This window comes from Chenopodium album, chromosome 12, assembly GCF_948465745.1.
Source record: "Chenopodium album chromosome 12, dcCheAlbu1.1, whole genome shotgun sequence".
NCBI classification, from domain to species: Eukaryota; Viridiplantae; Streptophyta; class Magnoliopsida; order Caryophyllales; family Amaranthaceae; genus Chenopodium; species Chenopodium album.
The window spans coordinates 877,359-891,461 of NC_137845.1; the positions used below are offsets into that span (position 1 = coordinate 877,359).

The 14,103-nt window shown below is 34.6% G+C and overlaps 1 protein-coding gene and 1 pseudogene across 2 annotated transcripts; one reads left to right on the forward strand and one right to left on the reverse strand.

The window, feature by feature from the left end:
* Positions 1-1,890: 1,890 nt before the first annotated feature.
* Positions 1,891-8,756, forward strand: LOC145569948 (transmembrane 9 superfamily member 5-like). 2 transcript variants are annotated; one of them, XR_014096355.1, is made up of 8 exons: positions 1,891-2,111; positions 2,640-2,680; positions 3,463-4,051; positions 4,160-4,288; positions 4,511-4,667; positions 5,051-5,532; positions 5,904-6,272; positions 8,684-8,756. XR_014096355.1 is itself a non-coding variant. In XM_081628919.1 (7 exons), the coding sequence occupies exons 1-7, from the start codon at positions 1,969-1,971 to the stop codon at positions 6,118-6,120; spliced, it is 1,758 nt and encodes a 585-aa protein (XP_081485045.1). In that variant the 5' UTR covers positions 1,891-1,968; the 3' UTR covers positions 6,121-7,515. The 2 variants fall into 2 exon arrangements, 1 of the variants encoding a protein (XP_081485045.1); XM_081628919.1 differs by lacking the exon at positions 8,684-8,756 and having other exon boundaries at positions 5,904-7,515.
* A 3,108-nt stretch (positions 8,757-11,864) lies between these two features.
* Positions 11,865-14,103, reverse strand: part of LOC145569947 (uncharacterized) — a 29,568-nt pseudogene continuing 27,329 nt past the window's right edge.

Consider the following 14,103-nt stretch of genomic DNA (forward strand, 5'->3'; position numbering starts at 1 on the left):
CTATGCTATTCACTTCGTTAGTGATTGTTAACTATGTTTTCCTTGCATTATTTAGTTTATTAGATTTAGACGCTATCAATTTATATTGCAAATAAGGCAAAGCCAAGAGAAAACAAATAAATTGGTGCTTCGGTAACTTGTATTTGGGTCGATAATGGTCTACTCTGTATGACCTAACTGGGTACATGGCTACCTGCACAGCCAACATACATTAGCTGCCATTAGGATTTATCCAAAGATAATTGCTCCTATGCTAAAGTCAATACTAGTATGATATGGTTGAGAATGTTTAGATTAAGAAAATTGTACCTCAGAAGTTAAATATGTTAGGGTATTTTATAGAAATTCCATAGCAGGTGCCACATGTCGATCCACGTGAATGTGTTGCATAGGTGCCCACATGGCTGAAAGCAAGTCTTCACGTGTATGGAGAAAGAGGTTGATAAATATGGGTAATGAATCAGTATTGGACATGATCCAAATGCGAAGATCTAAGGTGACCCGCTTACCTGATCCATATCAGTGTGGTATCCCGTACATAAATTAAGTGGGAACTATGCATGGAAAGGCTACATTATGAAAATCTTCCTCAAGTATCATAGATTAAGCCTAGATACATATATAAACCATTTGTCTATTCAATCCCAAGATTTGCTAACTAATCCATTGACAATTGTCCTATCGGTAGACGTAAATCACCTCTACTTCCAAACCCTTTTTAGTGCATAATGAAAGATAGTGATTAAAGAGATGAGTGCTCTCACCGTGGCTACTAGCTCCAACAAGAAGTGCTTGCACACAAGCTAGACCAGCAAGCTGGATCATAAGATCGCTTATTTAATTTGAAGATTACGTGCCATATTTAGGCCCTTAACCAATACAATCACCTATGCATGAAAAGAGCACTACAACAAATGTATATTCGTGCATGACATTGTAGATTATTACATACATTCATGCATGTAGATGTAGTTAATCAAGGATAATCTAATGCTCATCAAAATACATTTGGCTACACCTATCTATATTATATATTAAAATTTTCACTATTAAATTATCAATGCTTAATGATACAAAGATTATTAACATATTCTCAAGTGATAACAAAACCATATACTCTGTACTACGTATTTTAGTACAAGTATTTATCATACTAAGGGTCTGTTCTGTTCAGCTTAATTTCAATTTAGTTCAATTCAGCTCTAATCAATTCAGTTCAGTTTTTAGTTTCCTTCTCACATAAACAATTCATTTCAGCTCTATTCTGTTCAGTTTAGTTCGGCCCCAATCAGTTTAGTTCAGTTGTTTTCAATAAATCGGAATAGGCCCTAAGGCTAAAAAATAAGTTCAGTTAAGTAGAAATAATTTCGGTTAAGTAGTAATAAAAAATCCGTAAAAATAATTTCAATTCAATAACAATAATTTCAAAGTAAACTGAGTGGAAGTACAATTAAGACCAAATCTTCTATTAACCTATACTAAAAGCAAATCCTTAATAACGCTTGTCATTACCTTGTAAAAAATTTTCCCGCTTTTTTTTTTTTTTTTTCTTTTTGCAAAATCTTTAAGTGACTATTTATATTTTATGATATTTTCTTTTCATATTGACAATCATATTCCATATATATTCAAATGAACTATTTCTAAATATATTTTATATACTTTATGTATTATTTTGTAATATTTAACAACCGTGCATTGCACGGGATTTTGACCTAGTATACTACTTAAAAAAAAAAAAAAAACAAAAAAAAAAAAAAAAACAAACTTCAACACCTAATTTCCCCAAAAATGTTCATGTGATCAACCAAAAGCAAAAGCAAAAACAAAAATTGACGCATTTGAGCTAAAAATCAGTTACTCCGTAAAATATACTCCTATGAACGTCATTTCTACGGTGACCCTCAAACGATTTCTCTCAATCTGACACACTGTCACTGTCAGAAAGATCAAAGAAGCTAGTTAACCATGTCAATGATCCCAAACTTATTGCTGATTTTAGTGATTAATTTCTGGGTTTTTCCTCCAGTTTATTCCTTCAATCACCACTACAATGTGGGCGATCAAATCCCTATTTTTGTCAACAAAGTTGGCCCTTTGAATAATCCCAGGTACCCACCATCTTCTAATTTTTATTTTGTAATTTAAACTTATAATTTGTTCCCAAATTTCATTTTATTGAGTTTATTGGAGAATTGTTTCTTGAGAATATAGTATTCTTAAGTTTTAGTGATTTTTGAATGGTAATAGTTTCTTTAATTAATCAATTAATGGGGTTAATAAATCAGAAATTTTGAGGATATGGCTAATGTTTTTTTTCTTTAGTGTTTTCACTGTTTTGGCGATTGCTACATTCCCGGATTCAAAATTTTGATCTTGTTGGTGTAATAATTTGTATGTAGAAGATTTTTGAGACAAATTTGTTTCAGTTATCAAACTTTTCTACTGGACTTGTTATTGCAATTGGCAATGTGGCATCTGACTTTGGTAAAATTTCGAGTTCGATTTCATTGTTTCTTATATAGTTCTGTTGGAAATATAATTTAGGTCTGTAGTTCTGTTGCAGAAAAGTGTTGCAGGATTAGCATTGTTAATACTTTTGTGAGGGAATTTTGATATGAATCTTTGTCTTTTTGCAGTGAGGCGTACGAATATTTCGATTTACCATTCTGCCGTCCAGGTTGGCTAATAGTCTTATAACAATTAGTGCATTTTCTGTCATTAATTGGGTAGAAGGTTGAATTAACATCATTTGTTATACATATGTTTGCAATTACTATCATGCAGCCTGTGAACTCGAACTTAGTAAAGTAAGTTGAATTTCAGCTGTCAGTTTACTGATGTATAGCCTTGCAATTTGTGCTATCGTAACTATATTAGGGCTTTCTTAAGATAATATATTTAAGTGTGGAAGGATAAACAGTTTTAGAAGCAGAAATATAGTTGTCAAGTATAATCAGAGCAATATGGCATCTGATCATTAGTAGCCGGGTTTGATGACTACTCTTGTGAGACTGGGTGAAGGGCTGTATAGCACATATTATGGTGCTAATTAGCTGCCTTTGCAATGGATGTAATTCAAGATACTGAGACTTTTCTTAGGTAGTTTACACAATCCTTTCTTAGTTCTTACCTCTGCATTTCAAAACTTGAGCTATTTCCCGGAGATCTGCAAGACGGCTTGCTTCATTATCCTCTCCTGTGATGTATCAAATGTGGCTCGGCTCTGCAATCTTTCTGTTAATGCACCTAAAATGACAGATTCTCATGTCTTATTTAGTATAAGTGCATCTCTTGATATGTTTGAAATGACCTCTTGTATGCAAAATATATTCAGTCTGAGTATGTATAGTCTTGTTAGTCTTTTAAGATTTTCTACTAAATCAGTGCTTCAGTTTCAAAACAAATCATTGAAAAGAGCTCTGATGCCGTAGCTGAATTGTCTTCATCTCCTGGCTGTAGATCCTTTAATCAGAAGAAAGGAATCACTTGGCGAAGTTTTAAGTGGTGATCGTCTGACAAACACACGATATGATATAAGATTCCAGGAAATGAAAATAGCAGAGGAATGGTGCTCCACTATACTTGGAAGTGAGGAACTTGTTAAATTTCGTGATGCAATTCAGAGGGATTATTACTTCCAGATGTTCTTTGATGACATCCCATTTTGGGGATTCATTGGGAAAGTTGAAGGAGAGAGCTTGAACCCCTACATGAAAGGGTCAAGATCCTATCTATTCACACATGTTCAGTTAGATGTCTTATATAATGACAATAATGTTATAGAAGTGCACGCTTTCAGTGATCCCAATCATGTTGTTGACATAACTGAAGATGCTGCAATAAATGTAAAGTTTACTTACTCAGCAAATTGGAATGCAACATCAATCCGATTTGCAAACAGAATGAGAAGATATTCAAAGGCATCGTTGCTCTCACCAGTTCAGCAACTTCACTGGTTTTCAGTCATTAATTCAGCTGTCATCATTTTGCTATCAATGGGATTACTGGCTTTTCTATATTGGTGGAATATCAAGAATGATTTAAGAAAGTAATTTAGCAGCCAGTCATTACTTGCACTGTTGCTTAAATTTTTTTTTTGTTTTCAGACAGGGCTCTAGGTTCTCCTTGGTCGACAATTAATCATTTTGTACTCTAGGTATTCAAACGGAGATGAAGACAATAGAGAGATTGGATGGGCGTGCATTGAGGGTGATGTTTTCAGATGCCCGACATTGTTGTCTCTCTTTTGTGCTGTGCTTGGCTGTGGCACTCAACTTTTTCTTGTGTAAGGAAACTAATTGGATCATTGTGCTCTGATACTTGTTACTTGCATTAAATATGTGAAACATTTATGTGTAGACTTATCAAGTCTAATCTGCATTCTGCATGGTAGTGTTGTTCTATTGGACCTATTTGCTTCCAGCATATTGAATATGAACATCTGCAATAACTTGTCTGCTGCAGCACTCCTGGTGTAACTTACTAACCTATATATGAACCTTTTCAGGTTTTGCTGTTTGTTTGTATTAACCTCCCTCGGTCTTCTAGTGCCATATACCCATGGGACTTTATGGACAGCTGTTGTTGTCATTTACACTGTAACGTCTGCAGTTGCAGGTTATACTGCTGCTTCATTTCATTGCCAATATTCCGAAACTGGATGGGTAAAAATCTCTATCTCAAGTGCATCTGAATTACAGTCGTGTTCCCCTCTTTCCTATTCTTTCTATGTGCGGCATGTATGGCAGCATGGGTGATTCATATATGACCGGCTATGTTCTCCCTCCATCCCTAAATAATAGTCCACCTTTCTATTTCAAACCATGTCAAAATAACAGGCCATTTATTCCCATACTATCCTCAAAAGATAATATTAATCAGAAAAGTAGAAAACACAACATTGATATGGTGTATATTCAAAAGTTCATAAAATAAATGCTACTTATAATAACATCTCTAAAAAATGATCAAATATGTGGGCTATTGTTTAGGGATGGGAGTATTACAATATTTTCAATGGTTCAATGAACATAAATTAATTTTGCAGGAAAGAAGTGTCCTCCTGTCAGGGATTCTCTTTATGGGTCCATTGGCACTAGTACTTTCTATCCTTAATACAGTAGCGGTATCATATGGGTCTACAGCTGCTCTACCTTTTGGCACCATTGTTGTGATGTTTCTCATTCATACATTTGTTACTGCCCCACTTCTTGCATTAGGAGGGATTGTTGGATGTCGTTATAGATGTACAAAAGTCGTGCCTTCTACCAAGAAGTATCTGAGAGAGATTCCTCCATTAAATTGGTATAGAAAAATCCACATTCAGATGTTTCTGGGTGGTCTCTTACCTTTCAGTGCAGTTCTCGTGGAGCTGCATCTGCTATATGCAAGCATGTGGAGCTACAAACTATTTACATTGCCGAGCATTCTGCTCATCAGCTTCTCAATCCTTGTCTTACTGACTGCTATATTAAGTGTTGGTTTGACATACATTCAACTTTCTGTGGAAGACCCTGAATGGTGGTGGAGGTATGCTGTTTATATTCCATTGTTGCTTACTTGATTCATGCAGCATGGAGGCTCTGTATGGCTGAGAGGAAAATCATTTTCTTCCACCTTTCTTTCCCTTTGTCCTTTTCTCTTCTAACAATGAGCCAAACGATGGACAATTAAGTGCAAAATCTAAATTCCATTAAAATATCGCTTTCCATCAAGTAACAATTTTGCTCAAGTTGTTTTCCTTTGAACCAAATACAAATATAGAGAACATTTTTTTCTTACAAGTAGCCTTATTTTCTTCCAGGATGCCTTAACTTTGTATTTTCCTCCTGTTATAGTCGCTGCTAACTTTCTCATCATTCAAAGTGGCCAAAGCTTAAATTTTTCTTCTATTTCTGCAGGTCGGTATTACGTGGTGGATCAACAGCTATGTTTATGTTTGTGTATTGTATATACTTCTATGCCAGGTCACATATGGATGGTTTCATGCAGTTGTGCTTCTTCCTGGGCTACAACGCTTGCATTTGTTATGCTTGTTTCTTAATGCTTGGTGCAATTGGTTTCCGTGCTTCTTCAATATTCATCCAGCACATGTATCATGGGGTTAAGAGCGAGTGAATTTCATGCCTTTTGATTTTTATCCCACTTTTACTGACTATCCTCGACAAATTCATGGTGTGTACCCCCAAAAACAGGGATCCCTGTCGTTTACCTCCATTAATGAATTGAAGGCCTTACAAGATGCAAGACCATGCTGATGAAAGTTCCAGGTTTGTTTCAAGTTGAGATTATTTAGTAATATGTGTGTAAATGCATAGCATGACAGCAAGAGATTAATTTTGTGTCTATTGATTCTAAGTAGCTGTTTTCAGGCTTTTAGCTGTTATCAGTTCATAAAATATGAAAACGATATTCTCCAATTTTCGTGGCTTATAGTTAAGATATTATTATGGAAATCAGCTAGACTTTTTTTTCTTCTTAGAATCTGTCAGTGTGACAGCAGCTTTTGCATCACATGTAAGTAGATATTCAATTTCCTGAAATTAATCACTGCCTAAATTTAGAGAGACTATCTGCAAATAATTTTCTGTAAACGATTTCTGAAAATGGTAGTCTAATTTGTTCTCACTTGAACTCTATAGTGGGTGTTTGCAATGTAATACTCGTAGGAAGATTAGTCGGGACATAAAATAACCAATATTAAAGTTACTGCAAAACTAGTGGAGGGGCTTAGTATTTATTTCAAACCTCTTACACGTAATTCCTCTGTCTCATTGTGTTTGTCCAATATGATTTTTTAGAGTTAAACTTGCAAATTTATGTTATTATAGTTGCAATAGTTAATGTGCTTAGCACACTAATATCACTCTTCTAACATACTGTATGTAGGATTTTATACATTCAATATGAACTTAGGGTAGAAGGTGTTGAAACCTTGCCACTTTCAAGTACTTAAATTTGCATTGCAAGGGAATATTCTTCAGAATCAGATACTCTATAAATTTCTAAGAATCAGCTCTTACATTGTTACCTCATTTTCGTCCTTCCAAGTAGGGATTTGAGAAAAATATTATGTGATAAATTTGCAATTGCTTCTGACATGTGTATGTTTTAAAGTGCTCCCTTTGAAAACTTCCTGACCTTAAGATGATCAAAGCAATGTAACATGGCCTGTTTTGAGTGCTATCTATGGTTATATAATAGACGGAATTTGCAAAATAGTTATTGATGTTTATTTTCATTATATGAAAAGGTACATATAACACTGACTAATTCCCTTACACAAATTAATTTAAAAGATAAAGAATATTTTTTTTTTTTTTTTTCCATTCCTTGTACTCAAAGAAGTAACTTCTCAGTTTCAGAGAAAAAACACTAGTATATTCTTCCTAGTACAATATTTTGATAGCCGAATTTGAGGTTTCGATGGAAGAGCTATAATGGATATTATGTAAAGTTGTAAACGCCAGAGATATGTAGCATGAGAAATGAACTAGTCTCAACGAGAGGGGTCATTAATTGGAGGGTCAAATACTGGAGCTGGAATATAGTCTAGTGACTTATATGGTGGAGGTGCTCCGTTTGTGGGAGATTGGGTTGGTGGAGGTGGAGGTGGAGGTGGAGGTGGAGGTGGAGATGAAGATGGAGGTGAAGATGGAGGTGGAGATGGAGATGGAGGTGGAGATGAAGATGAAGATGGAGGTGAAGATGGAGGGTTTTCAGGATAATCATCCTCAGTTGGAGCTGGAGCTGGAGCTGGAGCTTGGGCAGGAGTATCACTAGTTGGATTCTTGTAAATTGGAATATAGATAGGCTTCGGAATATGTATGGGCTTCTTGTATATTGGCTTCTTCTTATGTACAGGCAATGGGGTGGGAAATGGTTTTTTGTAGATTGGTAATGGGTGGTTGTACTTAGGCTTCTTGTGCTCTGGTGATGGTGAAGTCACAGGTACCTTTGGTTTGGGTTCCGATTTAATTGGTATGTTGAAATTTGTTGGACTGTCCACAGGGTTGCCGTTGTCCTGCTGTTTTGGTTGGTTATTTGGAATGTTGTTTTCTGGGTTTGGGATATAACCGTTGTCAAGTTCACTGGCAGAAGATACAACAGCCATTCTGAACACAAGTATCAAAGACATGAAGCAAAAAAGATGGCGAGCCATCAATTTTGTTCTTTCTGAGGCTGTAAGACTAGTTTAGGATGAGAAAAGTGTAATTTGGATGGAGCTAAGTAGATGACATGTTTTCTTTTATATGCAACTCCCCTTGGACCGACTTCTACATTAATAGCACATATTACATGATAGCTAGGAGATAAAGACGGTAGCAGCAACAGCAAGGTTGTGGTATTATTCACACTCCTACAATGAAGCAGACATATTAGGAAATCATCATAGATTCTCTCTGACATTTTGTTGCTGTGACAAAGGGCATTTTAGCACAAAAGTACATTAAAAGTTAGTGTTTTTTTTTTTTTTTTGGTGGCTGCTGATTTGCAATCGGCCCTGGAAATAGTAGACAAAGCTATTGTTTTTGAATATTGTTATGATTGTTATATTATCCTTGCTCATTTTTTTCATGTCTTCTTTTCCTCCCCCATTTAGGAGTATTTTAGAAAGCCGGTCATCATCTATATACTTCGATTTTTAGAGAATTTGACATTTTATTTTTTACACTTACAGTATTGATGATTAAAGAAGGGGGGAGGAGTTTTGCGCAATTTCTAGTATACTCCTGAAGTATAATGTGCACGGTACTCTGGAATCAAAATGACGCTGCTTGTTCTCTCTGTTTCCCATTCTCATAGCTTCTCTTATGATATACTATGCTTTTTTTCAATTGAAATTACTATTCAAAATTGAAATAATCTTTTTTCTTCCAATTCCAATTTCTTCAATTGCAATTCTCTCGCACCAATTAACCATTCTTCCTCGTATCTTTTTTCATCCAATTTTTTCAAAATCTAATGACTAGTGCAATTTGCTTGGTATTAATGTTGATTATGCTTGTCATAGTTGTATTGAATCTGTTGTTGCTTATGATGCCAAAAGATGAAAGGAGGAGATAGACTACAAAGAAGAAAACATAAAATAGAGGAGACTGCTTGAGGATTAATGTCTTTAAAAAAAAAAAAATTACTCCCTCCGTTCCTAAATTACATTCCTCCTTTCTATTTTGGGTATTCTAAAATTACATTCCACCTTTCTATTTTTAATAAGTTTTTTTTTTTTTTTTTCTAAATATCTCAAATACACTCTCTTTTTCAGTTGTACTTTTAGTGTATAATTAATGTATTTACATTCCACTTTTAATGTTTGGTTGGCTAATGTACTTTTTCAGCCTTTAATTTTTCAGAATCCTTGTGCCAAATTACAATGAATATGATTGGTTAAAAATTTTCAATTAGGAGTATGTGATTGGTCCTTTTTTTTTGCATTGGTTCAATTAGGAGCATGTGATTGGTTCAATTAGGAGCACGTTATTGATGACATGTCATGAGTAATCAATAATCTATCTTTGTTTTACTCAAAAACATTATTTAATATTTTGTACTTCCCATTGCATTATCTAATTATTGTTATTTGTCTTATTCTTTCCTCCTTAATTCCTGTGTAAATTTCCAAACAAGAATGTAATTTAGGGACGGAGGGAGTACAACAGATTTTTTTTTTTTTTTTTTTTTAAAAAAAAACCCCCAATTAGACTTGTGAACCAACCTAAAGTACGCCCAATCTGAACAAGATAAAGCAAAAAAGCAATTACTCTTATAAACCCTTCGTCTCATTTTAGTTGCTCAATTTGATCATTATTTGTAAGAGTTTTGATAACACGATAAAATACATGTTTTATATGCCATATTTGTATGATATTTGTCGTATTTTCTCCCTGCATTTAATTAGTTGATCATCATTTTACTATATATTTCGGTTATTGCTCTACTCGAGTTCTTTTTTCTTTGTTTTGTAGGTTTTTGCTCGAAAGTTTATATTAGCAAGGATATTCAAGTTGGAGGTGTTGCACTTACGATAAGCATTGTAGCTTGGTCATGGAATAAAAGTGTTATAAGTTGCTCACAACATTTGTGGAACTCTTGTGAAGCTAAATACAATATATGGCAATAACATTGTGGCACCAAGCATGGCATGGCAGCCTACTCCGCAACCCGATTGCGGCTTGCAACAGTCTGCCGCAGCCTACCCGCGGCCAGCTCACCAAGGACCTAAGAAGAAGCGTGGTGGCAGTCTAGTCCGCAGCCTACCCGCGGCTTGGGGCATCACACCGCAACATGTCTGCGGCCTCTTCTTGGATAGCGTTTGAGAAGGGTTTTGGATAAATTTTGGGCCGAATTTAGGGAATCCTAATTCCACTTAACTTCCCTAATATTCTTGCTTGTTTTTATATATAGATCTTTATGACTTTAGTGAAGGGAGAGGTCTGGGTAGCCGCATGATATATAACTAGGAGCAGCAACCCCATATAGGAGGCCAGTTAGTTGTTCTTTTGAGAATTTTCTTTTTTGCTTAATTCTCTTTTATTATGTTATTCTAGTCCTATTCTCTAGGGTTAGGTTGAACCCTAGCCATGTTTAATACTTGATTTGTTCTTTTAAATTCTCAATTAATTGTTATATTGTTCATGCTTAATTAATTGTGCTTATGCCAATACTAGATTAGAGATAATTGGTGTTGTTATTATTCCTTTGTTTTAATCGCAACGAAAGTTGGGTTTTAACGGAATCGAATAGATTAATTAAGGGTTTGAAGTTCATCATGAAAATAGTTGAATGAATGATTAGGAAGTTAGAGTAATGTGCTTAATGTCTCTAATTTGCATGATTCCATGAAAATAGGCTTGATTGTTATTAGAGAAGTCATTGATAACTCGAAAGAAACCTTTGGTATTATCTAGGGATTACTTTTCCTTGTGAACATATAATTAATTGGTTGGGGTAAGAATTAGTCTTGTATTGATTATGCTAGTGGTGATACTTAATTCTAGATGTTTTTATTATTTGATTTTCCTGCTTTAGAAGTATAATATTTTCAACCCTATTTTGATTTACTCGACTAGTTTTAATTCATAGTAATCCAATATTGACACTACCTTCTCTGTGGGATCGACCCTGACTTACTCTACTACATATTAGGAGGTTTAGTTAGGTATTATTTTTGGTAGGTGTGCGACCGCCTATCAAGTTTTCTGTGCCAGACTGCCAGGTAGAGCAATTACTCTTAATTTCATCATTAATTGTTCATTATAAATTCATAATTAGCAAACACGGGTTCAATCAACAATCAACTTTATAAGTCTAAGAAGTAACATTGTTTTACATTTTTTTTTTAATTTTTTTGGAAACCACATTGTTTTACATATTGATTTTGATGGGAAAAAATGATACTCCGTACTTAACAATAATGGTGATGTAAAAATTGATTTTATGACAGATGGCAAAATCTACTCCCTCCGTCCTCGAAATTTAGACCCTTTTGAGTTGATTTCGCGGTTATTAAGAAAGTTAAATAAAAAGAAATAAAAACATATTAGAAAGATAAATTTACATGGAGTTTGTAAAAAATAAAGAGAAAAATTATTAAAAATACATGAAAAAACAAAATTTTATAAGGGGAAGCTAATTTTGCACAAACATTGTTGTAAATTGGAGGGTATTTTAATGCAAATGGGTCGATTATTTTGAGACTAAAATTAGACCAAAAGGGTCAAAGTTTTGGGGACGAAGAGAGTACAAAAAAAAAAAAAAAATAAATAAAATACAAAAATTTTAAAAAATTATAGAATTTTGAATTCATTATTTCGAACTGAAAGTATTACAACAAATAAGAACAACAATTAATTTCACTCAACATAACCCTCATTATTTGGGGTACTTTTAAACACACATTTAAACATGTCGCAAGAAAAAAAAAAAAACAAAAACAAATGCATAGCGAACAATCATTATTTAGTCATATGTTTCCTCAATAGCCATATGGAGGAGGGCTTGGGGTGTATGCGGGAGACTTATAAACCGGTGACTTGTAGATTGGAGATGGAGTGTAAACTGGTGACTTATACACTGGTGATGGGGTGTAAATCGGGGACTTGTAGATTGGAGATGGAGTGTATGATGGAGATTTATACACAGGTGACGGTGTGTATACAGGAGACTTGTAAATAGGTGATGGGGTGTATACTGGCGACTTGTACACAGGGGATGGAGTATAGACTGGAGCCTTATAAACAGGAGATGGGGTGTATACTGGTGATTTGTATACAGGAGATGGGGTGTAAACTGGTGATTTGTAAACTGGAGATGGGGTGTAAACTGGTGATTTGTATACTGGAGATGGAGTGTAAACGGGTGACTTGTATATAGGGGATGGAGTGTAGACTGGTGACTTATGAGCTGGAGATGGGGTGTAAACTGGTGATTTGTATACTGGAGATGGAGTGTAGACTGGTGACTTGTATACTGGGGATGGAGTGTAGACCGGTGACTTGTATACCGGGGATGGAGTGTAGACCGGTGACTTATAAATTGGGGATGGGGTGTAAACTGGTGACTTGTATACAGGGGATGGAGTGTAGACGGGTGATTTGTATACTGGAGATGGAGTATAAACCGGTGACTTATATACAGGGGTTGGGCTATAAACTGGAGCCTTGTAGACTGGAGATGGTGTGTACTTTGGGGATTTATATACAGGCGATGGTGTGTACACTGGCGAGTTGTGAATGGGTGAGGGTGTGTACACAGGGGATTTGTATACTGGTGATGGTGTGTATACTGGTGACTTGTACACTGGGGATGGTGTATAAACTGGTGTCTTGTACACCGGTGAAGAATAAGAATCACTAGCAGATGAAACTGCCACTAAGGTCATGAGAAGAAAAGACATGAAAGAAAGACGATTGAAAGCCATTGTGAAACGAGAACAATGACACTCACTCACTAGATTTGTGTTTAAAGAATTGCTAAAAGAAGTTTGAGTTGTGGAATTCCTTGTTTGTAGATGGGGTTTATATAAGATGTGTCTTTGAATTATTTCTTGATATAAAATCAATGAAATGAATTAATAATAGATTCGTTAGGTTTATCCTTGTCATCTCAATCTTGTTTGAATGTATGTAACCAATAATTATATTGATTGACTTACTCTTTTTATATGTGAATGTGGACGTTCAAATTACCAGTGACTACATGCAAATGGTGTTATTATTATTAGTGCTCAGTAGCTGCCAATCAAGAAAGCAGCCTCGTAAATTAATAAATTTTAAGCAGAATCCGTATAAAAATTATTACTAATAGCATAATAATTTGCATAAAAACTTCAAATAAAAACACCGACAAAATTTGCAATTGGGGATTATTATAATATGAAAAATAGTTAGGTAGCTTTTAATTGGTCAAATTTACCATTAGTAAACAATATCATTGCACCAAACTAGTTGAAAATTAAGTATATTTATGTGTATAATAAGAAACAAAATATCACAAATATAACGAAATGTAAGATATATTGTTAGATTGATTGAATTGTGATGTGAAGATATGTTGATAAAATTAAATTATAAACTTTGCATTAAAATAATAATAATTGGACTACGTATCTTACAAGAAGTGGTCGAGTATTTCATCTCAAATGTACGACAATACGACATGCATGTAGGAGACTAGCAGGAGCGTAGGAAAATAATTGCTTATTTGCTGCTAATGAAGTAATATTGGCGCGTTTTATTGAATTATTGGACATTTAAGATTCGAAAATTATTCCTTCAAAAAAAGTGATCGAAAATAAAATGTCACCCAAATTATTCCAAAGCATGCAGTTGTAGGCTTGTAGCTAATTGTTTTAGAGTTAAAAACTTACAATAATTGCTTAATTATCCAATATCATCTATCAGAGGTCATGCGAAAATGTAAAATAGTGAACTTATCTTAACAAGTCATTTGATTATTCTAAATATATAATGAAGTGTGAATAGTGAACTTTCATGTCTTCTCCCATTGAGCCCATGAGAAAACCCACATGTGAGTGGTGTGTTGTCCCACATTGATTGAGTTTATAAGTGAGAGTTTGTATTGACATGGGATGTATATCCC